This window comes from Rosa chinensis, chromosome 7 (assembly GCF_002994745.2).
Source record: "Rosa chinensis cultivar Old Blush chromosome 7, RchiOBHm-V2, whole genome shotgun sequence".
Lineage (NCBI taxonomy): Eukaryota > Viridiplantae > Streptophyta > Magnoliopsida > Rosales > Rosaceae > Rosa > Rosa chinensis.
The window spans coordinates 25,086,400-25,114,236 of record NC_037094.1 but is presented as its reverse complement, the minus strand read 5'-3'; the positions used below and the strand labels follow the sequence as shown (position 1 = coordinate 25,114,236).

At 38.6% G+C, this 27,837-nt stretch overlaps 2 protein-coding genes across 2 annotated transcripts; both read left to right on the top strand.

Annotated features, from left to right (window-relative positions):
• The first annotated feature begins 8,721 nt into the window (after positions 1–8,721).
• On the top strand, positions 8,722–10,123 carry LOC112180049 (FCS-Like Zinc finger 2). Its single transcript, XM_024318548.2, has 2 exons — positions 8,722–9,209; positions 9,517–10,123. The coding sequence occupies exons 1-2, from the start codon at positions 8,908–8,910 to the stop codon at positions 9,701–9,703; spliced, it is 489 nt and encodes a 162-aa protein (XP_024174316.1). The 5' UTR covers positions 8,722–8,907; the 3' UTR covers positions 9,704–10,123.
• Positions 10,124–17,744: 7,621 nt separating this feature from the next.
• LOC112177675 (glutathione S-transferase T3-like) lies at positions 17,745–18,401 on the top strand. Its single transcript, XM_024315940.1, has 2 exons — positions 17,745–18,035; positions 18,183–18,401. The coding sequence occupies exons 1-2, from the start codon at positions 17,745–17,747 to the stop codon at positions 18,399–18,401; spliced, it is 510 nt and encodes a 169-aa protein (XP_024171708.1).
• Positions 18,402–27,837: the final 9,436 nt, after the last annotated feature.

The window sequence follows — 27,837 nt, the reverse complement described above, 5'->3', positions numbered from 1 at the left end:
TCCTTTGAGTTGTTTCTTGGCCATCTTAGCTCTAAGATTGGCTTTGCATTGCTCCTTCAGTAGTTGCCGGATTCTGTCGGCAATTCCTCCAACTGAAAATCGTTCAATTGGTTTCTCAGCTATGTTTTCCCTCACAGCTGTTCTCCATGGTTCAGGGAGCTTTCTGTGCAACAGATTAACTAGATCAGTATTCTCTAGTTCACCAATTGTACAGTAATATTCCTGAAATTCATTCAGGTATTCTTCGAAATATCTCATGTCACAGATCTTGAGAGCATAGATATTCGATTTTGCCGTTTCTTTGGCTTTCTCACTCAGATTTGAGAGATCTCCACAGAATTGATCGTACAGGGGTACTGCAAAATCATACGGAGACTTTGAATTTTTTATCTCTTCAAGCCAGTCTCTTCCTCTGGTAGTTTCCTTGAAAGATAGGTAGTACTTTTTTGCCACTCCAGTGAGAGTAGTTTCATAGTACACCTGCAAATCTGGGGCTTCAAATTTGCCAAGGGTAAGTGCAGAGGCCATCATCAGGCTATCTACCCATTGGTCAATGGTTTTTCTTTTGTCTAGACTCTTGTCTAGATTCAACCAGATGCCATAGTTCGTGATCGGAACTCTTGGCAGATTGTCCTCGGGGACGAATCTTTGAGAATTTCTTTCTCCTTTTTTACCCGTGGGGGCTTTCTGAACTGGGAGTTTCATTTCCCTTGTTTCTTTTTTTATGAAAGTTCTGGAGCTTCCTCCTTCTTCCATTTCAACATCTTGGTAAGGAAAGACTTTTCTTGTCTTTCTGCATTTGAATTCTTTCATTTCCTCGATTAGTTTTTCTAATCGTTCAGGACTTTCACAATTCTCAGCTTCTTTGTAAAGATCATAGAGCTTCTCAGCTCTGAGCATATGGACTGGTCTGCATAGATCAGCTTCCAGATCTTCTTCTGATATTGGTTCTTCAATAGTGGGTTTTGTACCACTGACACCGGCTTCTCTGGTGCTGTAGCTTCTTCTCAGAAGATTGCTGTTTATCCTGATGTTTTCAGGACAGACATCACTTTTTCTGTGATTGTCGAAGTTGAGGCTGATTTCTCCAGTTCTTCTACTCTCGTAGATTTTTGCTTTTGCTCTCTCCGGTTGCTTTTTTGGACCGGATAGTTTCCATTCAAGAGGAAATGTTACTTCATTCCAAGTAACTTTGTGGATCTGCTGTGAATGGTTCTTCTGATTGGTGAGGAATCCAGTAGTAAGACCTGGGATATTTGTAATCCGTGTCTTAGGGGCTACTGTAGTACTCATCAATTTATAGTATATCCTGTATACTATTGCTAGTTCTTGCATATCTTCTTTCATGGATATGCCATCTGTCTTGACTCTCAGTCTGAGACAATGAGCTGCATCTTTCAAGCTGGTGGTGAAGTTGGGGAAGCAGTTGAAATATGCCACTTGATCACATAAAGATGCTTCGAGTGTTCCCAACAGACTAGCTTGGAAGTCGTCTGTTAACCTGTTGTCCTGTAGCACACAGAGGACTGAACAGTTTATACCTTCTCGAGCAAGCAGATTTATGCCTACTTGGACTGCTCCAATATGCATAAATTGATATTTTTTCGCTTGTGCTCTGGCAACTTCTGCTAGAGTGATAAGTAGAAGATCAGTCTCTCCACCGGCGGTTGCTGGGGTTGTAATCTCCAGTAGTTTAAAATAATGGCTGTCCATTAGATCAAACTTTCCTCTTTTGTAGATCTGTTTGAAATCTAGCTTTGGGATTGAGGAATTTTTTACTTCTTGTTCAATCTCATTGAACTCAAATTCTTCGGCATTTAGAAGTTGAACTCCTTTCTTTTTTCCAAAGATGCTTAACATCTTCATTTCTCTTTTTTCCGGGTTATCATACCGGATACTAGTCTGACTAGTAGATGGTTCCAGAAAAATCATGTTTGGAACACGATTTGTGTCTGGTTTTTCTAATGGTTTGAATCCATTAGTCTTCTTTTTTACTGTAGGCAATTTCTTGTCCTTCAGTATAGAATCCAGCGTTTTTTGCTGTTCTTTGATTTTTCTACTAACACTTGTTAGTTTTTCTTCTTCCGTTTTTGGAAGTTCTTTGATATAATCCAGTTTGTTTTCCAATCTTTCCAATTGGTGGATTATAGCAGGAAATTTTTCTAGAGTCGACTGACATCTAGATATTTCTAGTAACAACTTCTGATATTTCTCATCAGAAGATTTCAGTAGAGAATTTATTTTCTCTAGTAACAATTCTGACATTGTCCCCATTAAGGAGGGGTTCTCCTTTGAGCCTTTTACAAGCTCTGATACCAGTGAGGTGCGGATCTAACCAATGCTCAAATAATTCAGAGGTTTTTGTTCCTCTTCCAGAACATATAGGAGATTTTCTATCTCTTCTTCTATTTTATAGATTCTAGTTTGAAGTCTATAAATAATATCCCAGTAATTGGGAGAATCTCTATCAAGGCTGTCCCGATAGGTTTTTAATTTTCTCAGTTTTTCTCTCTCTTTCTGCAGTTCTTTAGTAGTATGTTTGCATATAGCAACAAGCTCAAGTCTGTCTACAATTGAAATTATGAATAGTAAATTGTACTGTTTACCTTTCGAATTAGAGGATGACTGTCAGCTTCATACATATATTCAAATGAAACAAACTCTGATGGGCCCACCACGTTTCTAAAACAACATATATATATATTTATGAAAGAGACATATGCAGATGCAGACTCTAACAGACCAAAACCACAAAGGGGTACTAATGGTAGAGATTTTGAAAAGACGGGTAGGTAGGAAAGAAAGTGAGAAAAAGTTGTGTAAAAGAGAACAAAAATAATACACTGGGGTGTATGAGAAGTATTTTCCCAAATTTGGGGTGTATGAGCATTAACCCAAAATTTAAAGTTCTATCCTTCTATCGAGCAGGTGTGATCACACATTAATGAGGAATATCAAGCTGATTGGTTCATCGCCAATGCTTGTTCATTAACTTCATTCACAGTAGAATCTTATTAAAAGGTTACGACATTCCGAGCTAATTCTGTGTATTTTACAAAGATAATACAGGTAAAAGCTGATTGCTGAAAATTAAACTTTGAAATTTTGCCAGAAAAAGAAAAAGAAAATTAGACTTTGAAATGGAAACCATGTACTACAAATAGCCAAAAGAAGTTAAGAACTGTACTACAAGTCTACAACTACAAATAGCCAAAAGAACTGTACTTCAAGTCTACAACTACAGTTGACGGGCTGAAGCAAAAAATTCTGTGGGTTGTTTTCAGATATTTTGAACCAGTCTACTCAAAAGTCTGTTGACGGAAAGTTAGCTTGGTAAGCCCCACAAGAAAGATGTATATGATCTTCTGCTATAATTAAGAATTAATTCAGGTCCGAGTCGATTTGTTACTTGGATGACAAAGATATGGTGTTATTGTATAATCCTAACATGGCATGCCTAAAAAGTAAAAAGTTCAACATTTCACATCGTAAAATTAGCAATATTAGGCTAATTCTAATTGAAAGGAAAAAATTCAACTTTTCAAGAACTGCACATATTATCGTCATTCTCGAATCTCGAGTTATCTTATTGTGTGTTGTGCAAGATTCTATAATATTGATATAATCATCTTTGATCAACGATAATGGATAACCTATACTAATTGTTTCATATATGTATAACATTACAATTGTTTATATATATATATATATATTTTTTTTTTGAATAAAGGGTTGGTGCGGCTGCCCTCAAGCCTTGATTAATGAAACCGTCGAATACAAGGGGGGGGGGACATTGAGCCTTGTTTCTATTTAATTACCCTAAGAATATGTGTGCGTGATTTTTAATCTCAACAGATTTTCGTACTATTATGAATGAACTATCCACTTATATTATATTTGATATAAGATTTTTCTTTTTAACATTCTCAATTCATATCAAACTAGCCGACTTAATAAAAAGTGTGTGATTTTTCATTTTAAAAGATTTTCGTACTATTATGAATGAACTATCCACTTATATTCTATTTGATATAAGATTTTTTTTTTTAACATTCTCAATTCATATCAAACTAGCCGACTTAACAAAAAGTGTGTGATTTTTTATTTCAAAAGACTTTCGTACTATTATGAATGAACCACTTATATTCTATTTGATATAAGATTTTTCTTTTTAACATTCTCACTTTATATCAAGCTAGCCGACTTAACAAAAAATCAAGCCACGTCTCATTTTCATGCTAAATATGTCACCACCGAACCCATCAGATCTTTGTAATTGATCGAAAATTTGATGATGCGTTAAACCCTAACCCTCAGGGGGAAGTAACGATTGTCAGTGCTGCTTGCAACGATCATGATGTAGCCGCCATGGATGGGGTAGTCGGGGACCATGGGTGCACAGTTAACCTATTGTTTCACCTTCAAATCATATCAAGCTAGCTTGCAACCCATACTCTGGAGCATGTCACTTTCCAAAAGAAAAATGAAACAAAGGGGGCGTCACTTTAATTAAGAAAAGGGCTCCACCCAAGGGAAAAGTATCCATTTAAAAGAGAGATTGTCACTTCAATCCTCAATTATTTCGTGAGAATCAAATCATGCTTAAAAGCATTTTAACTTTCTCTTTTGTATTAGAATAGTAATAAACTCAACTCCCAACTAATGCAGATCCCTTTGTATCAAAAAAAAAACCTTATGCAAATCCCCCACTAGCATAATCCACTCCATGTGGGCACCTGCATGGTTGGCCTATAATTATTTGTTTTGGAACTAGGTGCAGCAAAATCATACCTAACCAACAAATCCACCACCACAAACTAGTGAGTTGATCAAACCCATGTTCTCCTTGTTTTATGTACAAAACATCTTATAACATTTTATATGTTTTGATCTTTATGATTGAATTATTAGGTAAAATTGACCATGAATCATAGGGCCACAAATAAAAGAAAAAAAGGACAATAGTGTGAAAACATAGTTCTTTCCCAATCTGCATTGCATATTTACACCTCCATTACACTTTTTCTTCTCTTTACTTGATGCATGATTTTCATCACGTACCATGTAAAAATAACTTGAAATAGGTATATATGATTCTCCTAAAAGAAGTAAGAATCAAATTCCATTTTAATACTCATCAAACATAGAACTCATGTGGCCTTCTAAATGATATACACATTGGAGACATCTTCCATGTGACATCAAAGCATGACTTGAATCAGAGCTTGCCTAAGGGATTCAATTGAAAATCTTCGTGGTAGCGAGCCTAAAAGTAGAACGTTAATGACAATTCTCACTGTTAATATGTGAAGTCTAAACTAGTTAATTACTTAATTTAATTTAACAACTTATTATTTAATAAATTCAGACATTCATAACCTAATTCTTGATATCAAATACTAAAAATAGAAATATGTCATCCTCAACTTTATGTAATTGAATTGAATTATTCATTCTAGGGCATGACGCATAGTTTGATGTTCAAACAATTAACATAATTGAAATACAAACAAAACATAACCAGCGTGATATATACTAAAGCTGGTTTTTGCTAGTTTTTCTCCATTTTCAATTTCTTCTTATGGAGAAATGAATACTTGCATTCTGAACTCCGCTTACGAATGCAGGTGACCGCAAAGAGCCATAGACAGTTGCACTATTTTGGTTTCTTCAAGAATTTGAAGAGAAAACTTAAACTTGAAGAAACAAACGCACAAGCGTCACCGGTGGGGCATTGCTTCGGTTCAATCAACAAATTTCTCAACGGTAAAGCTCATGGCCGTATCACTAGGACCCATAATAAAACAAAAAAACAAAAGAACGTAAAAGAAAAATTTTTGTTAGAAATGAAAATTTTACCAAATATTGTTTTATCATATGTAATCTCCGTAGATTAGCTTAACAGACTAGTTCGAGATCAACTGCATGGACTAATTTAATTTTATAACAAAACTAATTTATTTGATAAATTTTTTAGCGTAGTCAAACTTTTAAAAAAAAATGTAAACATAAAAGATTATTAAGGGTGGAAACTGTTATCGTACATTAAGAGTAACTCAAACAGTTTCTCCATATTTTAATTATTTTTTATTTTAGAGAAAAATGAATCTCTTTTGCTCCAACAGATTCTCTATAACTATTCCTAAGCGATAATGAGAAAAGAGAAAATCAAATTTCCTAAATTTATAGTAATCTCTAAAATTTAAAGAAGAATTATGAAAATTTTAGAGATTATTGTAAAATAGAGAAAATCTGTTGGAGTTGAAGAAGAAAAACGTTTTGACTTTTGCTTCCTTATAATATAGAAATTATAAAGAAGTTGTTGGAGTTGCTCTAACATGACAATGACAATGACAATATCTCAAATGTTTGACTCCTCTATAGTATATTATATACTGATTGATTTCGGACACTAATTTGAGATCGAGTTGAGCTATCAACAATACATTACATTCAGAGTACGTGATTGGTTTAACTAGTATAGTGTAGAGTGTAGACGGCAATGTTGAACAAAAGAAACAGGAGAGAAAGCTAGGACGGTCTAGAAGGATCAAAATATAAAGTCAGGACGGTGATCACAGAGACCCAGTACGAGCCAATCAACGGCTGAGGATGCAAGAAATCAAAAGCTCCTGGGAGCAGAGAATCACTTCCGTAAGCTTCAACCATGAGTCAGTAAAGAACTTACCAGCCCTTTTGTCCTGTACACGCCGCGTGGCATGGTCGCAGAGACCGCAATCCGCTGCGGTGGTACAAGGAAACCGCCACACGTGTACACCGCTGAATCATGAAGAAGCGGGCAGGGGAAGGGGGGGCTGCCCGTGGCGTCACGGGCAGCTATAAAGGGAACAAAAACCTCGGAGAAAGAGCTGCAACGCACAATAAACAAATCCCAAGAAAAGTGAACCAAAAAACAAAACACTCATCGCGGCCCACGCCATCACCCATAATGGGCCGCGGGACCCAGCTTTGATGGTTTTTTGTGGAGGGCGGGACCCGCACCCCCTGCCCCTCCCGCGGTGGTGGGGGAGAGAGAGCGGAAAACGACAAAAGAATCTTGGGGAGAGGGGAGTGACGTCAGACCCCGAAGAGTGAGGGGCAAGGTGGGAAAAAGTGAAACCGTGGGTTTTGGGAGGGTGTAGTACACGTACTCTGGCGGGGTCATTAGTTAGTGGGGACTTTTTGACTTCGAGTCATGGCGCTCGTGAGAGGGACTCGCGGTAAGGAAATAGGACGTGTCGTTTTCCTATTCTTTTTTCTTTTCCATATTTGTGTTTACATTTTTTGGGGTAATTTTTGCTTTTTTTTTTTTGATTTACTTGATGGGAAGAAAAACGTAGGGTGGAAATTTGAATGGTTACAGAATATCAAACAAGGCAGAAGAGTTTTAGAAAGTGTTGAAGAATTTCAAACAAGCATGGTCTTGCCTAGATGATGGAAGGCCACTAGAAGTTTCACAAAAGGAGAATAATTCAATCATGACAAAAGTTAGGGTTACTATTACTGCCCTATGTTCACTTTTACAAACAGGATTCAAAATAGGGTTACTATTGTTGAACTATTTTACTTTATAAGTTATAATAAAGTCGTTGATCTCGTGGTGCAACTTTTTGAGTTTGGGGTGCAGTTTAAGCTACGTAGGCTTTGAAATAGAGAAATAGTACTGACACAGTATTGATTGTTGGTGTGTTTCCATAGATAGTCGGCAAGAATTACTGTAACAAATAGTATTTTTTGTTTATTACTATTATTTTATTCTCTTCGTCCGCGATACAAAATTGAGCGACTCTATTAACAAAAAAAGATTTAGTAAAATTAAAATGAGAAATGTTAAAATTAAAAAACCTTGCCGACGGGCGTAGTTGTTGAAATAATTTTCTCCACATTAAATAGAGATTTAAAATTCACCACGCTTTCGTACTTTTTGTTTCCTCCAATTAAGGGAACAAAGTGAATTTTTTGTTTATGGGTACATAGTAAATATAATACAACTAAAAAAACCAGAAATACGAAACAACTTTTGTCATACGTTACATTATTTACTCAAGAAGTAAAATGTGAAATGTCCAAATCAAAAACCTTGCCTACTAACTTTTAATCTAACGATTAACATATTTTCTTCTCTATTTAACAGAAACTTAAAATTCAAATCGCTTTCGTATCTAATTTTGTATTATTGAATCAAGGGAACATAGTTAAATGTAAAAGTTAACTCCTGTTGATTGTTTGTTTTTGTTGCTTTCCTCTCTTCGCTATTGCCTTAACTCTTGAAATAATTGGAGTGGCCAAAGGGTTAAAGACTTCCAAGTCTCTGCCACAAGTCACTGCTAGGAGTCGCCAAGAAAGAAAGGGAACAAATTTCACTATTACTTCACCCAGACTGCGACAAGGGCGGTGCGCGAACGTTACGTTCACGCGCTTCCTCCTCGCGTGTAGGACCCCCCCCATTCTCTCTCTCTCTAGTACAACAATGACGTTAGGAACGTATCGCTGAGTGCGTTTAGGTCGCGGGAATCGGGACCTACCAGAGAGAGAAAGACCCCTCACTCTCTCCTCTCTCCCTCTCACACCCTCAGAAAACAGAGAATTTACGAAACTGGCACTACCTCAGATGGACCGCCGGGTGGCAGAAACGTAAATAAGGAGGGAATTAAGGACGGAAGATAGCCAGTTTGAGAGATGCAGGTATTTTGAGCCAATGGATTCACAAGCACGGATTTCATAAACCTGCCGTTGTTTATTGTTTGTTGTTTTATATCTCTTCCTTCTTCTTTCATCACCAACCCCTTTTTAAAAACCCCATCACTTCTCCTCATTTCCCCACAAACCTCTCCTCTCTTTTTTCCTCTCACTAAACCACATTTTCTCTCGTGCAAAGATCGAAGCTTCAGCTAAGAAAACACAGAGATGGACTCGGTTTCGAGCGGAAGGAGGCCCTGTTTCATCGAGGAAGATGATGGGTTGGCCTCGCTGGCTGATATGGAAGCTGGGTTTTCCGGGAGTCAGCATCCCTTTTTTTCTAGGCCCATGTGTTATTCGAGAAAGGGGAGCTTTAGAAACCTATCAGTGATGGGGTCGAACTCGTCTTTGTCCCCGAGATCTGGGAGGTTCTGGGATGCCAGATTTGAGGAGCACCAGCCTCATTTCTTGGAGGCTTGCTTTCTCTGCAAGAAACCTCTTGGCGATAACAGAGACATCTTCATGTACAGGTTAGATAGCTGAAAACCAATATCAATACTTTCTCTTCTCAGCTTGTTGTTTACTGTGATTAAAGTTTGAGCAAGTCACTGGGTTTTGATTCGTTCAATTATTAACTACCAAAAATAGAATAAATATCCCACCTTTTCTGAGCTACCAAACATGGTGATTTGTGGTGGAGAAATTGGGGAGATCTGAGAAAAGTTTTCGTTTGATTTTTTTCTTTTCTTTTCTCAATCTGGGTGATTAGATTTGGGTTTGTCTGTTTTGCATGACAAATTAGTCTGGTTCTGATTGGTGTTTTGGTAAATTCTGCAGAGGTGACACTCCCTTCTGTAGTGAAGAGTGCAGATGTGAGCAGATAGAGATAGATGAAGCTAGAGAGAAGAACTGTAATCTCTCGTCTTCCATGAAAGCCTTGAGAAAGAGGGAGCAAAGGAAATCCAGCTCCCCAAACACCGCGAAGGACTACCCTTTCCGGCCAGGCACAGTAGCAGCAGCTTAAATCTCATAGAAAAATAAAGAAATAAGAAAAAAAGAAAGTTGAAATCTGAGGTTGATTTCTGTCCAAGAAAGTTTTAGGGCCAAGGAGAGAAGAGAGATCAGATGGAGATTGAACGTTGAAGACCCGTTTTGAGGGCTTCAGAATATCTGACTATAATATGTTTTTATACATGTGAAGAAGAAAGTGTGCATGGTTTGGGGTGGGGGGTATTAGGCTCTATGAGATGGCTCTTTTTTTGGGTTGTTTTCTTTTTTTCGCTTTGGTTTTTAGGTAACAGTAATGAATATAATATATATGTATGACATTTTCCCATCTGGTAATGCAAGCTTAAGGCTTCAGCTTTACGATGGTGAAAAAAGAAATGGAAAGAAAGAGATTGTAAGAAATGAAGTTCCTTTCTGATTCCTGATTCGGTTCTTGCTTCCCCTTGTGCTAATTTTGTTGTTGGGAACTTAAACTTGTGGTGTGGTTCAGAGAGTTGAGATTTCTAGTAATAGAAATTTGAAGAGGGTGGTTGGGTTTCCTGGTAACTGGTTGAATACGACAAGGACAATGAGAAGTTTTTTCGGTTACGATGAGTTGGGCACTGGAATTGCTTTTTTGAAAAGCTCATCAATTTGTTGCTTAGATTCCAAGTTAAGACCCCGCTGTAGGTTCAAGACCGGTTGGTTGATGAAGAAACAGAACAAATTTATTGGGGAATTAATTGCATGATGGAGAAGGTTAATAAACTTGACATAGGTAGATGTTTTCATTATTCAAGGTGAAAAGGATTTGTGTTTCTGGTGAACAGAAAATAAAGATCAAGAATTGTTTTCAACTTCTCTCTACAGTTACGGAGTTCAGTTCAGTTCATATATCTATCAGAGATTAACAAAAAATAAAAAAAAATAAAGAGAAAAAAGAGAGTGAACTATCTGAGGTAACTATCTCAATTATAATTTAGGTTTGTTTTCAGAGGGTTTTTCTGTCTGAGTTTGTGGCTGATGTTCCTGTATTAAATTTGTGGGTTTCCTAAAAAATCCGATAGAATATCTAAGTCAAAAAAGCCCTATCATCTGACCAAACAAATAAACCACTTAACACTTTACTAAATAATACAAGCAATCATTTTTGGCGATTCACTTGGTTGCTTTCTCGCAGCTTAATCTTAGAAATTGAAAATTCAATAACCATGCTTGAATTGTTGATAGTTGAATTTGTTTGCTTCTTATTTAGTCATATTGTTTTAGTGCCACTCGAGGTTTTCGATCCAGCTTTACTACGGATTTCGATTTTTGTAGAATTCTAGTGCTTCTTCGCCTGGAAGACAAGCTTCATATTAAGTACCCAAAAAATTCACTTATTATTATCATCATAGAAGTATTTACTCACTCTATTGTTTTGCTTTCTTGTATCTCCTTGTTTGTTCGTTTTTTTTGTCTTTGGTAAATGAACTCCTTTTGTTTTTAAACAAACAAAATCATCTAATATTTTAATTCAGAAATTACTACAAAAACGACACATTTCTTGGGGTCGTTAGAAAGAGCCATTTTATAGAGTAACAAAACCTATACTACCAAAGTAGAATAAGTTCCAACACCTCCAATACACCCACTTTTTAAGCACTACGCAATGAGTTTTTCTATTGGAACCTCTAAATTTACTCACTTGAACTCTATGCTTTTTACACCTCTTATCAAATTTTCAAATACTAAATTTACTCACTAAACCTCACTAAACTTCCTCAAATAACCTCACTCATATAATTTGCAAACAAATTATTATCTTTAAAATAAAAAATTTAGTCATTTCAATGATTTAATCACTCTATAAATCTTAACTAAATATACATTTCTTAATCAAACTTGAGTTTCAAAAATTAATGTCTAATCAATAAGAAAATGCCATGAACTATTCTGTTTTTTTTTCTATTTTAGCTGTGTAAAAAAAATGAAGAAATCATTTGTTTTTATTCTAAAAAAAAATCATTTGTTTTTTAATGTTTTTTTTTTTCTGTATTTTTTGTACCACATGATTAATTATTTAAATATTTTTTTTTAACTGCTAATTTTTTTTTTTTTTTTTTACAAATATAATGGATTGACTTAGATTTAGATCATAAATCATAAGAGAATTTATTTTGTTTTCCCTCACCAATATGCATTCAACATATATCATACATTTTTATGTAACATGATCTTAATCATATTTTTAATTCTTATTAAATATATATGAATGTTTTAATGAGTATGTAGTGAAATTGGAAAATGAAAATAGATAAGGAAAATAATAAGAAATACAATCTAATATTATTGAATTAGAAAGTCTACATAAAATAAATATAATATTTTTTGGTATAATTATTGTCCTTAATTGTCATTTTATAGTAGGTTATATATGTCATTTAATAATTCATAATAGAGTGAGGTCAAGTGAGCAGATTTGGAGGTCCTAATAGAAACTCTCTTACGCAATTTTATTAAAATAAAAAAAATCTAGTCTTCCGAAGTAGAATAAATTGGGTCAACAGAGTAATTAGTTTTCTTGCGACTCGAAAAAAATTAAACAATAGCAGTAGAAAGAAGAAGAAATCTCCCCCTCCTCACTCTCAGTTGGAGCAGTACCCCTTCCATCTTTGTTGCTTCCTCCTCTGGAGCAGCAACATCTTCCATGTTTGTTACGTTTTCAGCCTCAGAAGCCTCAACCTCAACCTCAATCTTAGATGACTCTTCCATTTCTTAGTGTGCTTACCTTTCGAACTCCTACTTGTTGGTTGCTTGCATTCCCTAGCTACTTCTTTATTTCCTTTCTATCTGTTTCTTCTCCTGTCCCGTAATCTTAATCTTAGTTATTTTTTGTTCTCAAATTCAATCATAAAGCCTAAAAGAGGAGGTTCATTAATAGACATCGGGAGGTGGATTTGCACAAAGACAATTTGGTTCAAACTGTTGCTGGTATTCATGTGCTCAAAACTGTGAAATACTACCAACTATTGTAACTGTTAACTACTACCAACTATTGGAAGTGCTGCCAGCCACCCTTATTAGAAGAAAATTTCCTCATCAGATGGCCACCATCCGTTGACATGGCTATTGCAAGCCGTCTAGCTCTTCCTCATCAGATTCCATTGCTAATGCTCCGCTTCTCCTTCTTCATAGATGATGATTACTGTTTAAGCCTCAGTGACCATAGAATTCAGAAGTCGGATTCCCTCAATTATAATTTGAGTAGAGTGTCAACACAACACAACTAGGTTCCCAACAATGATAAATTAATGAAGATGTCTCTCTATACAATAACCATCCTTATTACTTAATCTCAAGAATTATTTTTTTTTTGGTGCATTAGGGGCCACTTAATCTCAAGAATATTGATACATCATAACGTCAATACTCCATAATATTACTCAACTTCCGAGAAAGTGTGAGGCAAAATCAGCCTAACTAAACATGGAGGCTCCACTTTTCACGTCAACTTAGACAAGCTTGGACGGTTTCCCAAAAAAAAAGAAAAAAGAAAGAGAGAGAGAGAGAAGCTTGGACGGGCAGATTTAAGTAACTAGGACTTTTTGTCCAAATAATTTGCCCAACAACAAGCCTTGTGATATGGTATATAGCAGCGGTCCTCTCAATACTAAGGGCAAATACTACTGCATTACCAAAGCAAAAGCCTGCAACAAGCTTCCAATTTAACCATTAAAATACGTCCAAGCTTAGAGTTCAACTCCATGTGCAACTGAGAGAACAAAAGAGACCAAAGATTCATGGGTGGATGCCATGTCGGAAATAAGGGAGCTCAAAATGATTTTGCTCGATCTTGACCTTCTGTAATATTTTCTTTTTCTTATTGTTTTGCAGGGGCGATTAATCTATCAATTTCTTATCGAAAAAAATTGACCGCTCTTCCTTTGAGGCCGTAAGGGCAACTCGAACCATGGGGTGCCAAACCAAAATTTTGCTAATTATAAGACTTTGCTTCTCCAACCTTGTATTTTTGGTGGATCTGATCCTATTAATATGAGACTTGGGCTCATTTGGAGTCTCATATTTGAGACAAATCCAAGACCAGGACTCAGAACAGTGAAACGGGACCACAACTTCTGATTTCCCAGCCCAACAATTGAAGTGACGCGCTGGATGGCTTGGGTGGGCAGCACGCGCAGAAGGGAGAACATGGGAGAAGGAAGACGCGCCCACTTGCGCTGGAGAGAGAAAAATCACTGCAGGTGGTCTGCTCCAGTGGGCCCCGCAAGGCGAAATTTGTCTGCTGCCGACCGCTGCGTGTCCCAACGGTCACTAAATGCACGGCTGAGATCGCTCCATTTTGAAAATGGACGGTCTGATGTTAGCTTTTTTTTATTTATTTATTTTTTTTCTTTTTACTGAACGAATCTATTTTCGATCTGATGGCTCAGATTTGAGGGAAAAAAACTTATCAACGGCTCTTATTAAATGAAAGGTTATTATTTCATTTTTGTTCCAAAAAAATTAAAAAAAACCAGAAAATTGAGGGAAAAAAATATACCCGTTGGAACAGTAAAATGTAGGAAATTCTATAAATACTAACCCTGTTAAAGGATGTCGACATAATGCGTGCCTCTACAAACTAGGGTTTAGAGTTGTAATAGGAAAAGATTCTAGGTATTCAATTGTATTCGGATTCTTACATTTTGTATACCTTGTAACTCCCTATTTAAAGGGCTCCTATTATCAATGAAAATACACAATTACAATTCTTCTACAACACGTTATCAGCACGATACTCTAACCCTAGCCGAAAAAAAAAAAAAATAACCTAAAAACCCTAAACAACTAATCTGCCGCAGCTTTCCAAACCCTAACCGCAGCCTCCCTGCTCCTCATGCTGCCTTCCTGCTGCTCATGCCGCAAGCCTGTAGCCCTGTTGCCTTCCTGCATTAGTCATCGAAATTTTTTGATGTAAACTCTCTAGCATTTTCAAGTCCAATTGACTGAACAGGATGATCTGGGTAGTGAGCCCGTAGCCATATGATTGGGGCTAGGAGTGCATCTTAAGCAGCATTACAAGTGGACGATAATGCGACACGTGACCAGCGTGTCCGCATATCAACCAACAGCATAAAACATCTAAGCAGTCCGCAAGTTGGTTGAGTCGATCCACAGAATCCCTTTTAGATTCTCTGAGAACACATGTGTCCTTTGCATAGGATGGTCTCAATCCTTAAAGAGCAGGCTTTGGGAAACGAGTGATGGGCCTTAGAAGCAACCAATGAGGATTTTGGTTGGGTCATGAAATCACAATTGACTTGAGAAGTGGAGAGAGGTGGCACATGGCCACTCTTGGCGTCAATGCCAAGCTCTTGCCGTAGGGGGTGACAGCATGACCCTTCTCATTTGGACATCTTCCATGGAACCCTTGACAGGCGATCTCTTTTGCTGGATTTGCGAATTGTCACTTTGATGAGATAGTCTTCCCGTCGTTAGGGGGAGATTAGAACGTCAACGTTCTTAAGGAACGACAGGAATTGTCGTGGTCTGTCCCTACTATGTCTCATCTTGATCCCCTAAAAGTGACGAGATCACATATATCTGCTGCAAACATGCCTGCAAGGATTTATGTCCCCATAAGAGGACATGGTGCCACATAGAGAAGATGGGTACGGTTCCACCACCATGGATGGTGGTATGGTGACGCCACAAGGTGGCATAATGGCATCATAGGCCATGGGTTCCGCTAGAGAGTGTAAGAGACCCATAGGTTCGATGGATTCTCACCCTAGGAAAAGAGCGAGTTTGGCACGACTTGATCTATTGATCATTGATACTCAAAATCCGTCTCATAAGAATATTCTGGATGGTGGTTATGTCCAAGGGACATAATTGGGGGACGCCTCAATGTTAGAACCAATTCCTGAGAATATAGAGATCTCTACCAATTACACTAGTGTACATGAGGACGTGGAATTATTGAGACTAATGACATCGAACCTTACTCCGTTGAAGGAATGTCAACGTAGAGAAACTTGGCCTAAATGGAAAAATGCGATCCAGGTTGAATTGGATTCACTAACGAAGAGGAAGGATTTCAGGCTTGAGATGCCAATACCTCCTAACATAAAACCTGTTGACATTAATAGGTCTTCGTTAGATAGCGAGATGAGAAAAAGAGATGATAATCTCGCCTTATGGCGCAAGGCTTCTCACAAAAACGCCCTGGAATCGACTACGAGAAGACATATTCTCTCGTAATGGATGTCATTGCACTCCACTACCTTGTCAATTTGGTAGTTTCCAAATAACTGAACAAGCAGCTTACGAATGTGGTCACTACGTATCTCAATAGGGATCTAGATACGGGATATAATGAAGGTTCCTGTGAACTTCATTTACCCAAGTCAAGTGGCTCTAGACCACGGAGCGCGTTTGCAATGAGGGTGAAACGCTCACTAAAGTGACTACTTAATTGGGAAGGGATATGATGAACTATGCCCCTGCGTTTTCATGACAAGTTCCGGATTTGTAGTTGTCACGGTTTATGTTGATAAACATGATTGGAACCCTTGAGAGTTAAGGGAAACTGCTGAACACCTGAAATCTGAGTTTGAGATAAAGGACCTTGGGAAAACACGGTTTTGTCTAGATTTAGAACTTGTATACCGTGTCAACAAATGTCTTGCATTTTGATAAAGTCAAAGATGCACTCCCATGGTCGTCCGTAGTCTTGACCCTAAGTGGGATCCGTTTCGTCCGAGGGATGATGACCAAAACATGTTAATAGCAAAAGTGCTTACCTGAGTACAATAGGCACATTATTGTACTTGTCACAGTACAAGACCGGACACCTCAATTGTTACGAACTTGTCCAACGCAACGTCATTGGACTAATATAAAGACAATCTTTCGTTACTTAAAATGTATGATAGATATGGGCTTGTTCTATCCCTACAGAGAGAAAAAAATGATGGAACAATAAGAAAGGATCTCATTAGCCCAAGTGGCGCCGTCCAAGAGGCCATGACCTGCAAAGCTGCCACCGCCATGGGTGGCTGACGTCATTCTCCTCCCTTACACCAAAACGATGGTGATGTTTGCTGATGTAGGGTATCTCTCTGACCCTCACAAATGTCGCTTCCAAATGGGTTATGTCTTTACCATAGGAAGCACTATGATATCTTGGAGGTCTACAAAGCAGACCCTTGTTGCTACTTCCTTAAATCATGTAGAGATTATCGCTCTACATGAAACCGTGCGAGAGTGCATATGGCTAAGGTCTGTAGTTAGACATGTTCGAGGAACTTGTGGTTTGAAGTCTACCACAGATGAACCTACATGCATTTATGAAGATAATGCAGCTTGTATTGAGCAAATGAAATTAGGTTTCATCAAGGGCAACAACACCAAGCATATATCGCCTAAGTTCTTTTACAATCAGCAACAACAAGCACTTCTAAAGATTGAAGTGAATCAAATCCGATCAGAGAATAATGTAGCGGAATTATTTGCTAAGTCGTTACCTAAATCCACCTTCGAGAAACATGTGAAGAACATCGGACTGAGAAAGTTATCCGAACTCCCATGATTGTAGCAATCAGGGGGAGATATTTGACATCAGGGGGAGGTATGATGTCTACATGTTCGATCTCGAAGAGTGAAGGACGTGTTGTGCTCTTTTTATCCTTCGACCAGGGTTATTTTTGTCCCACAGGGTTTTTGTTACCTGGCAAAGTTTTTAACGAGGCAACGATCAAAGCGTCATCACCAAGTTTGAGCGGCACAAGGGGGAGTGTTGAAGGATGTCGACATAATGTGTGCCTCTACAAACTAGGATTTAGAGTTGTAATAGGAAAAGATTCTAGGTATTCAATTATATTCGGATTCTTACCTTTTGTATACCTTGTAACTCCCTATTTAAAGGGCTCCTATTATCAATGAAAATACACAATTACAATTCTTCTATAACAAACCCATTCTTTTCTATTTTCTCACACCAAATATCCTCCATCTCCTTCACAATTTTCCATTCATTAACCCATCTTCTTGTTCTTAAATATATCTTCCTTTTTTTTTTTGGCTTGGAAAAAATGGCTCCAAGAGGGGATTCTTGGAGGCACAATGAAGAAGTTAATCTTTGCCAAGCTTGGATCACCGTTGGGGGTGATGCTTGCGTCAGAAAAGATCAAAAGTCGGACTTATTGTGGAGTCGTGTGGCGGAGGAGTACAATGCTCACAAACCGGCCGGTTGCATGGATAGAACACATTCTAGTTGCCACGCTCGTTGGAAGAAAATAAGTCCGGCATGTATGAAGTGGCGCCAAGCTCTTAACAAGGTCGAACACTTTCAACGAAGAAGCGGTGAAAATATGGAGGACGAGGTAATTATATTGAAATATGTTTAATAATGATTATTTTTTTATTTCTCATGTAGTTGTTAAAATTAAAATGTTGTTATATAGTTTATTGATGGATTTATACTAAGCCAATTTTTTTTAAATATTTTATTTACTTAATATTATATGTAGCTCATGAATGTTAAATCAACGTACTACTACTCGGAAGGTTGCGATTTTGTGTTTGAGCATTGTTGGCAATACTTGAAAAATATGGAAAAGTTTGGGAAAACGCCATCAATGGAAAACACCCACTTTAGTGTTCCTAATCTTGTCAACTTGGATGATGATGGAACACCCACTACTGAGGATGAGCTTCCCTCAAGGACAGAAAGCTTAGAAGCTAGCTAAGAAAAAAGGCAATAAGCAGGATGCGGATGGCCTACGAGTTCAAATGCAGAAATGTTATGAACAAACAGAACGCGAGTACCAACAAAGGCAAAGACAGTTTGAGGAAGGTCAACTAATTGAACAATGCGATGAGGATGCTCGCATGATGCAGGTGGATCCATCAATTTTTACCCCAAGAAAGAGGAGTTATTGGGAGAGGAAGCAACAACAAATAATTGATAAGGAGGCAGAAACTTCAAGCATCCCGGAACAATCTCATGATCCTACACCCCCTGAAGGAGACAACACAGGCTTGACCACTTATGATCCACTTGGCGAGACATCTTGGATGTAATTAATATTGTTAGTTGCTTTGAATGATTTGTGTTTTAATTTATGATAATAAAAATTATTTTGTTGAGTAGATCATCTTCGTAAAAAAGCACTGAACTTTTATTTTCATAATAAAGCACACCACACAAATTAAAAGCGCATAATACAAAGTAAAAGCATACCACATAACAATACAACCAAAGTAGGTCATGACCACTTATCATGACAACATGACCACTTATTGAAAGCACAAAAAAAAAACTCATCACTGGTGGTTCTGATCAGCTTGTAACTTTATGGTCTATAGGTGATCGACTAGATCGTCTTGGAGGTTTTTATTCATCACTGGACATCTAACCTCCCTATAACGACGCAAGAATTGATTTAGTTGTTGCGGATTGCAATGAACATCGGTGTCCATTTCTGGTCTCTTATATATCTCTACTTTCCTTGGTCTGGTTGGGATATCATCTGGATCAAATGGTTCTGCTGCATCTTCATCATGCTCATCTTCAACAATCATATTGTGCAAGATAATGCATGTCATCATGATGTATTGAAGGTTCTCCTTACTCAACCCACGAGCTGGTCCTCTTATGATTGCCCAACGAGCTTGGAGAATACCAAATGCTCTCTCCACGTCTTTTCTGTATGCTTCCTGCATCCTCGTGAAATGTTGTGTCTGCGACGACCTCGGGTTTTGGATTGCTTGTAAAAATGACCCCCACTTAGGGTATATGTCATCAACTAGGTAATAACATTGACGATAATGCCTATTACGTACCTAGTAGCTCACTTCAGGGGTTTCACCAACGCATTGAGCATTGAACAACATTGAACATCCAAGTACGTTAATATCATTCAGGGAATCTGGAAGTCCGAAGAAGGCATGCCAAATCCAAGCATCGTAGGAGGCCACCACCTCTAAGATGATTGTCGGTTTCCCCTTATGGCCAGTATACTGCCCTGCCCATCCGGTGGGACAATTTTTCCATTGCCAGTGCATACAATCAAGGCTACCGACCATCCCCGGGAATCCCCGTTCTTCATCTTTGTCAAGCAGCCGTCGCAAATCTGCGGTGTTGGTCGGCGGAGGTAAATCTCATGGTACATATTCCAGATTGCTTTTGTGAAGTGCTCAAAAATCTCAATGGCAGTAGTCTTCGCAATATCTAGGTGATCATCGCAGAAATCAGCTGTGATGCCATACGCGAACATTCTCATGGCGCAAGTCAGCTTTTGTTCAGTGGATAAACTTAGTCTCCCACAAGCATCTCTTGTTTGAACAAAATATGGGTCGTAGTTGGCCACGTCGCGCATCATCCTGTCAAAGACCCAAGGTTGCTGTCTATATCGCCTACGAAATATGTTTAGTTCATACCTGCACGGATCAGTGAAGTATTGAGCTTTGAGGCGAAGATCCATCAGCTCTCGATCCCTGGCCTTATAGGTACGACCTTCTGAAGAACCACCCCATTGTGAATCCTCATCTTCCAGAGTTTGGATTTGCAAGGCAGCGGCAGACATCATCAAGGATCGTCGACGGCTTCTCGTGACGGCCTCTTCTTGATCTTTCTGCAACCATTTCATCAAACGATTCATTGCAGAAATAGTTTGACAAAATCAAAACGGAAAAGAAAGAAAAATTTGTGTGATTTGGATATGAGAAGTGTTTGTGAATTTGTGAGAGATGAGGATGACAATGACCCCATATTTATGGACGGTTTGAGTTCATATAATTAGATAAGATATGACACGTGGCGGACAAAAAATCAACCGTAATTTGGACAGCCAATTAGAGATTGACACGTGGCGCTGAAATCACATCGAAATTCGGCTGTTTGGCATATATGCCGACACAAGACATCAAAATATCTTCTAAATAGTTAGATTCTTTATCGTATGTGCCGAAACTTTTGTCGTATATGCCGACACAAAAAAAAAAAAATTTAAAACTTTTTTTAAATTCATTAAATAATAAGAATAATTTTTAAATATTATGATAAAATGTTAAATTATTATTTTTACCTTATTTAATTAAATTAACATATTTTTAATATAATATTCATCAAAATTATACTCATATTATACTTTAATCAAGAATAGTGAAAATAGCACCTCCATATAGCACCTCATGGTTGGAGATGAGAATTGAGTCCTATATGAATAGTGCAACAAGGGGGTGCTAAAATGAGAATAGCACCCCCAAATGGTGCCCATGGTTGGAGTTGCCCTAAGACTCAATTGGATGAAAATTTGACCTTTCTTAAGCAATGAGTTGAGTTGAGTGAGGTTACGAAATTTTAATATTTGAAAATTTGATAGGAGAACACAATTTTTCTCTCCAAACCCTAGAGAGAGAATGCGTCGCGCTATGCTAGTGTGCAAAGGTACATTTTCCATCCCCATCCGACGGCACATCCTAGGGACGTGGTCGTCGGATGGGTCTGTCAGATGGTGGAACCTGGTGAGGCCTCTTGGCTTGGACGGAGACATGGTTGAAACAGAGGGTGGGCATGTGGTGATCTAGATCGGAAACGATCTGGTTTCTTGGAGGTCGCGAAGGTTGTCAGGGTTGCCTGGTGGTGTAGGTGATTACGGGAGGTGCGATTTCGAGGTCCGGGAAAGGGTGGAGTGGGGATCCGAATGTGTGGCCTTGCGGGTTATGAAGACAGTGACGTTTGGTGGTTGCTCTGGTGTCAGATCAAAGTGTTGGATGTCGGAACTCTACTTTCATGGTGCGCAGGTGGCTGGGTCTGGATGGAATTCTAGATCCGACCTGGATCGGGTCGGCCTTTTAGTTGAATTATCTGTGATCGTCAAGTTGACTGAATGGTGGTGGCGGCAAGGTTGCATGGTTGGTTCACGACTGTGCTGTTCCTGTGGCTTGTTGGGTTGATGATGTTTGGACCATGTTCTTGGGGCAAGCCCATGGGTCAATCTGGGTTGTTTTCTTGCTTGTCAGTTTTTGTTTTGTTAGTATTAAGTTGTTTGGTTTCAATAAGTGCCTACCAAATTCAGGTAGGAGTAGGAGGGTTTCGTGCCAGTTTGTGCACTCTATGTGCCTTGTCTGCTCTAGGTAGGCGACGTCCTTACTTAGGCAAATAATCGCAACCTTCTAGTGGCAATAACGTGTCGGCCCTAGGTTGGCGGCTAATTCCTTGGTCAAATGGTCGCAACCTCATAGTGGCAAGCTGAAACTGAGTGTCACCAGATTTATTTTTTAGTGGCAACATAGTGGGAAAACTGGGTTATTCGTAATGATGCTTCTTTGTAATAGAGTTATATTTCCGATATGTCACCACAATTGTAAAACGAATCGAGTAGCCAATAGAGCACTCTGCGATAGTCGGTGCTTGTTAGAATAAATTGTTTTACTTGAGACTCTTGTTACTATTTCAGGAAGTTTTCTTGATGCATATTGTAATATGAGGTTTAGACACCATGTCCCTTCCATGTATTCTACAGTTTCATTAATTAAGAATTGAATACAGCCGCACCAACCCTTTTTCTTCTTAAAAAAAAAAGATGGTCATGATTATTGTCGTACCTATAGTTCATATATTTTGAAGTAGGCTTGATTCTCCCTAACTTAAACTAGTTTTAATTTTGCTTCATGAATATTAGTAAACAATATCAATTGAAATCAGTTGTATTCCTATTACGATTCTGATACTAAGTAAACATAATTAAATTCAAGTATTGGAGACTATTTGCACAAGTACCGGAGGGTGCTTTAAGAATTGTTTATGTGTTGATCAAAAGAGACCTCCACGATTCACAACGATAAAAGTGCAACTCCAATCAACATAAAAGTGCTTTATCTTATTATCATTCCCTCGATGAATCATGTACCTATCTAATTCAACAAGTTAAATTGCCGCTTCCTGTTTCCTACCTGAGAGAATAAAATTTCAATGATGGGGCTAATAGACAAAACTCTATGCATCTTTTGGATGCACTACCCAGTCGAGTGAGATATTTGAAACTAAGGAATGCAAGAATGTGAAGCGCAATTTCCCTTGGAACATCACTCAATTTGTCTACTGTGTAGTTGGCACAAAATCCTTGGGCTTGAAAACTCACAATTGCCAATGTATCCATGTCCTCCATAACACTTGGTTTCTGTTTTGTTTTTGAAAGAGCAACGTACACCTACAAGGATCAAGAACCCAAAGACAGAACTAATGTAATACATGCGTTACATTTGTGAACCAAATTCAATGTTGATGAATGCGTGTATTTATAATATATGTAAAATTCAAAGGAATATATGAACTATACTAGAGTAGTGAACATGCTTATCTAAGAGTCAAGCTATTCTGTATAGCAAATAGATGTAAGCACTACATGAATTCCTAATAGCAAAATCTGTATATTTTCTCCATAGAGTGAAGATGGGTTTCTGAGAATATTCTAATACCAAGTTGTCCCATTCTAATTAAAATTAGGAAGATGGAGCTGGATGAACTCAGCAACTTACCTAGTGAGATTATAGACCAGTCTTATACAAAATACGATTAAAGAGCTGTGAGAACATGTGTTTTATCAAGCAAGTGGAGGTATAAATGGGCAATGCTCTCACATCTTCTATTTGATGAACAGTGTGACTCTAGACCACCCTGTCTTTGTCAACGTTGTTGATCTCCTACTACTCTTACTTCACATTAGCCTAGTGGTGGACGCATGATTATATTTATGTGGGGGAAATATTTTTTTGAAAGAAATAGAATGAACATTAATGAATGACCTAGGTTAATATTTGCTATTAGTACTTTCACAACTTCATAATAAGAAAAAGAAAATTCCAATCCATACATTTCTCAATAAGAAAGAAAAAGGAAGACATAAATACATTTATGAGCAAAACATAACAATATCAATCGATAAGCAAGGAGATATTCTCTCAAACCCTAGCACCACCAACAGCGACCTAGCCGCTCATCTTTTCCATTCTTCCGCTCCAATATCTGAATGGCTTTCATCGACGTTGTCACAACTAGTTTTGCCGCCTCATTAGCGTTTGCTGAAGGATGTAACACTCCAGATCTTAGAAGGATTGGGGGAGGACCTGTTCACAGATCTTCTCAATCTTTTCACCTTGGGAAACAGTTAGCTTGTAGGCATGTTGGCTCTGCAGCATTCAAGTCTCACTTCCTCGGAACATGGATGGTGGAAAAGAACTTCAGGGTGCAGGAACGGGCTGATAATCTTTTTCTGTTTTCTTTCGAAACAGCCCGGGATCGTAACAAGTGTTCTTAGGGGTGGAGTTTGGTGCTTCGATCGTGCTCCAGTCTGCCTAGAGGAGTACGATGGTGTCCTCCCCATTGTCGAGGTTCCAATGAAGCACGTCCGCATCTGGGTTAGGGTTTCTGGCATTCCTTCTCTTTATGAAGAACCAGATAACTTCATACTCATTTGGGAATCTCTTGGGTGGCTATCTGGACTATGACAAAAAGGAATTCCGGAAAGGAATCTCTTGGCTGCCTCAAATAATTTAGGTTTCAAGGATATGTTAATATCAGAAGCTTTAGCCCTGCGGGCTGGTTTTCGTGCTACCTTATTGAATGGTTTTCATTATCTGAAAGTGGAAGGTGATTCGAAACTGTTGATCAATAGTTATCATGGATCTATACATCCTCCTTGGCGTATCAAAAATATCCTCAAAGACATTTCATGGTTGTCATATCAATTCCACAACTTCATTCTTAAACATGTCAAGAAAGGAGCCAACTTCTTAGCCGATGCAATTGCCAATACGGGACACCATCCTACTACTAAAGTTTAGAAAAATTTCTGCCATTATCTGCTTGTAATGCTCACTTATTTGACAGTTTGATTATAGGTTGTACTAGGGGTTCTGCTCTTTAGTTGTTGTTTTTTGGACTAAATACTCGTTACTCCTCATACTTTTCCCTGAAAAACATTTTGGTCGCTCGCCTTTTAAATTAAACTGAATAGTCCTTATTATCTCTAATTCTCATATAACAGGTCCAAAATGATCCGAAATGACTATTATGCCCCTCATTTTCTCTTATTATTATTATTTTTTTCTCTATTTTTTAAATTTGTCTCCCCCTTTTTTTATACTCTCTCTCTCCCCCTCCCTCTCTCTCTCCCCCCTCCTCTCTGCCCCCTCTCCCCCTTCCTAAAAACAAAATCCCTAAAACTCTATCAGCTTTCTCTCTCGCCGGAGCCACACATCGTTTCCTCCAAGTCCAGAATTCAAGAACGCGAGCAGAAAGGATTATGCCATGAACTTATATGGTGGTGGTATGGCTCGATTTTTACCGGAGATTGGAGAATACCTAAGTGCAGAGGCGAGAGCTCCGGCAATGGCGCTGGTGGTGTCGTCTGGCGGTGGTGGGTGACGGGGCTGTTGGGTTTTTCTCCTTCTTGTTTGCTGAGTCGAGCCAAGGTGGTGGTGAAGAAAGGAGATCGCCAGAAATTGAAGGAAGGTGAGGAGTAGTGGCGCTAGAGCTTGCGGTGTGCGTGTGGGGACCGGGATCGAGGTATGGCCGTGATTGGCTCGAGTTTCGGTCTGGATTCAACTGGTGATGGTGGCGCTGTGAGATTGTGGCCGGAAGTGGTGGTCTCCGGTGATGACAGAGGAAGAGAAGAAAAAGAGAGGTCGAGGGAGAGAGAGAGACCGTGTGGCCAGGAGAGAGGGAGAGAAATCCAGGGTTGCCAGTCGAGTTGGGGAGGTTGGGATGGAGTCGATTTCAGGAGCAGCTTGTCGAGGATGTGTCAGGGTCGTGGAGGAGGGAACGGGTAGTGGTGTGGGAGGTGGAGGAGAGTGAGGGGAGGATGGCGGAGAGGGATTGGATTGCCGCTTCTTGGGGTAGAGAGAGAGAGAGAGAGAGAGAGAGAGAGAGAGAGAGAGAGAGAGAGAGAGAGAGAGAGAGAGAGAGAGAGAGAGAGAGAGAGAGAGAGAGAGAGAGAGAGAGAGAGAGATAGAGTATAAAAAAGGGAGAAAAATTTAAAAAAAAAAAAAAAGAACAAAATAAAAATAATAATAAAAAGAGAAAATGAGGGGCATACTATTCATTTCGGATCATTGTGGACCTATTATATGAGAATTAGAGAGAATAAGGACTATTCAGTTTAATTTTAAAGGCGAGGGACCAAACTATTTTTCAGGGAAAAGTATGAGGAGTAACGAGTATTTAGTCCTTGTTTTTTATTCCTTGCATCAAAAAAAAAAAAAAAAAAACGATGGGAGTAAAGAGTATATACTAATATTGTCATAGACGCATTTCAGTTACTGGAGCTGAAGTAGTGAAATTCTAGGTAAAAAACTAAAAAGCACCTGGCACGAGACCTGCTTGTCATCAAATTTTGGCAATCCTATCGACCTAGTGTCAAAGTTTTATGTCTATCTACGTGGATCAGTTTTACAAAAATAAAAAATCAATTCAAAAATCGTTAGGTATTCATAATCTGTCATATGGCCGGTTAATCTCAAACGTATTTAATTACTTCTAGTTTATATATTGATCCAAGTTAAGTATCTTAGTCATTTCCAATTTGCTTGAAACTTTGTAGAAACAATCAAATATATAGACCCAAAGTTTGAATAATCGGACTATCGAAATTTATTTTTAAATTTGGTTCCATATGCGATTCCCTTTAAATAAAAAAAGAATAGACAAATCTATTAATAAAAGAAGCCTTAGATGTGTGGGGAGGGGGAGGGGAAGGGGATGGGGGTGGGGGTGGGGGAGGGGAAGAGAGAGTGTGTGTTTTGATCAAATGCCTCTAAAAGTGATTAATCATCTTTTATGAATATTTCATTTTATAAATTTAAAGCTTACAAATTATATGTATTAGGCGAGAAAGAATAGAAAAAATCTACTTGTCCGGCTGCGCTGGCATGTCTGCATAGGCCTCTAGCCTCATCGGCTTGCGACTAGTGTGGTCGGACATGATGTTGGTGTAGGTGCTCGTGCGGGTGATAAGAGATTGGGGCTGAGAGGTTTCTTTCGCCTTGCTTTTTGTCGAAGGAGGTATCTGCATTGGATTTGGGTTTGCCGCAGCCAGTTGTGATAGGTCGTATGGATGTGGTTCTCACTCAATCTGGTTTGTGGGTCCTATTCAGCTGTCGGATTTGGGTTGGATTCGATCAGATCTTATCTAAACTCTATTGGAGATTGGGTATGCTTGGAATTGAATCTTGTAGTAGCGGGCGACGGAGGAGGGAGGCACAGTGCTGGTCTGATTCTTCATACTGAAATTGGACTAATATATTGGTGCTCCATCGAAATAGGCTGTTCGACTGCGGTTGGGTTCCGAAAGTGGCGGCGGTGTGATGGGATGGTGGTGACTGGGAAGTCTATTCAGAAGCTGTCTTGGGCTGTGATAAGAGTTTGGACTCTTCTGGCCTCAGTCCGTTTGTGGGCCTGTTTTAGGCCTGGGGTATCTCTCGAGGTCTAAGAGGGTTTGTTTATTTATTTATTTTGAAGTGTTTAGCTTTTGTTTTGTAATTATATTTGTAGTTGTGTTAGGAAGTTGCTACCAATTTTTGATAGGATGCAGTGGGCTTGGTCCCAGTTTATTCACTTTGTGTGCCATATTTTCTTTAGGTAGGTGGTGAGTTTCTTGCATTGGCAAACAGTCGCAACCTCCTAGTGGCAGTAACATGTCTACTCTAGGTAAGCGGCGAGTTCCTTGCATGGTTAAATGGTCGCAGCTTTCTAGTGGTAGGGTGAAACTAAGTGTCACAGAATTTATATTCCAATGGCAACATAGTGGGAAAACTCTAGCATTTGTAATGATGTTTCTTCGTAATAGAAGTGGTAGAACACTCTTGGCTAGTTGGTGCTTTGCTAGAATATATTGTTTTAGTTCTGAGTCATGTTATTCTCTTAAGAAGTTCTCTTGATGCATATTGTAATATACAGTTTCATTAATCAAGACTTGATGACAGCAGCACATATCTTTATTAAAAAAAAAGATTAAATGCTCGTTACTCCTCATACTTTTGCATGAAAAACAGTTTAGTCCAAAATTTTTAAAATTAAACAATTTAGTCTTTATTCTTTCTAATTCTCACACAACAGGTCCTAAAATGACTATTATACCCCTCATTCTCTCTCTCTCTCTCTCTCTCTCTCTCTCTCTCTCT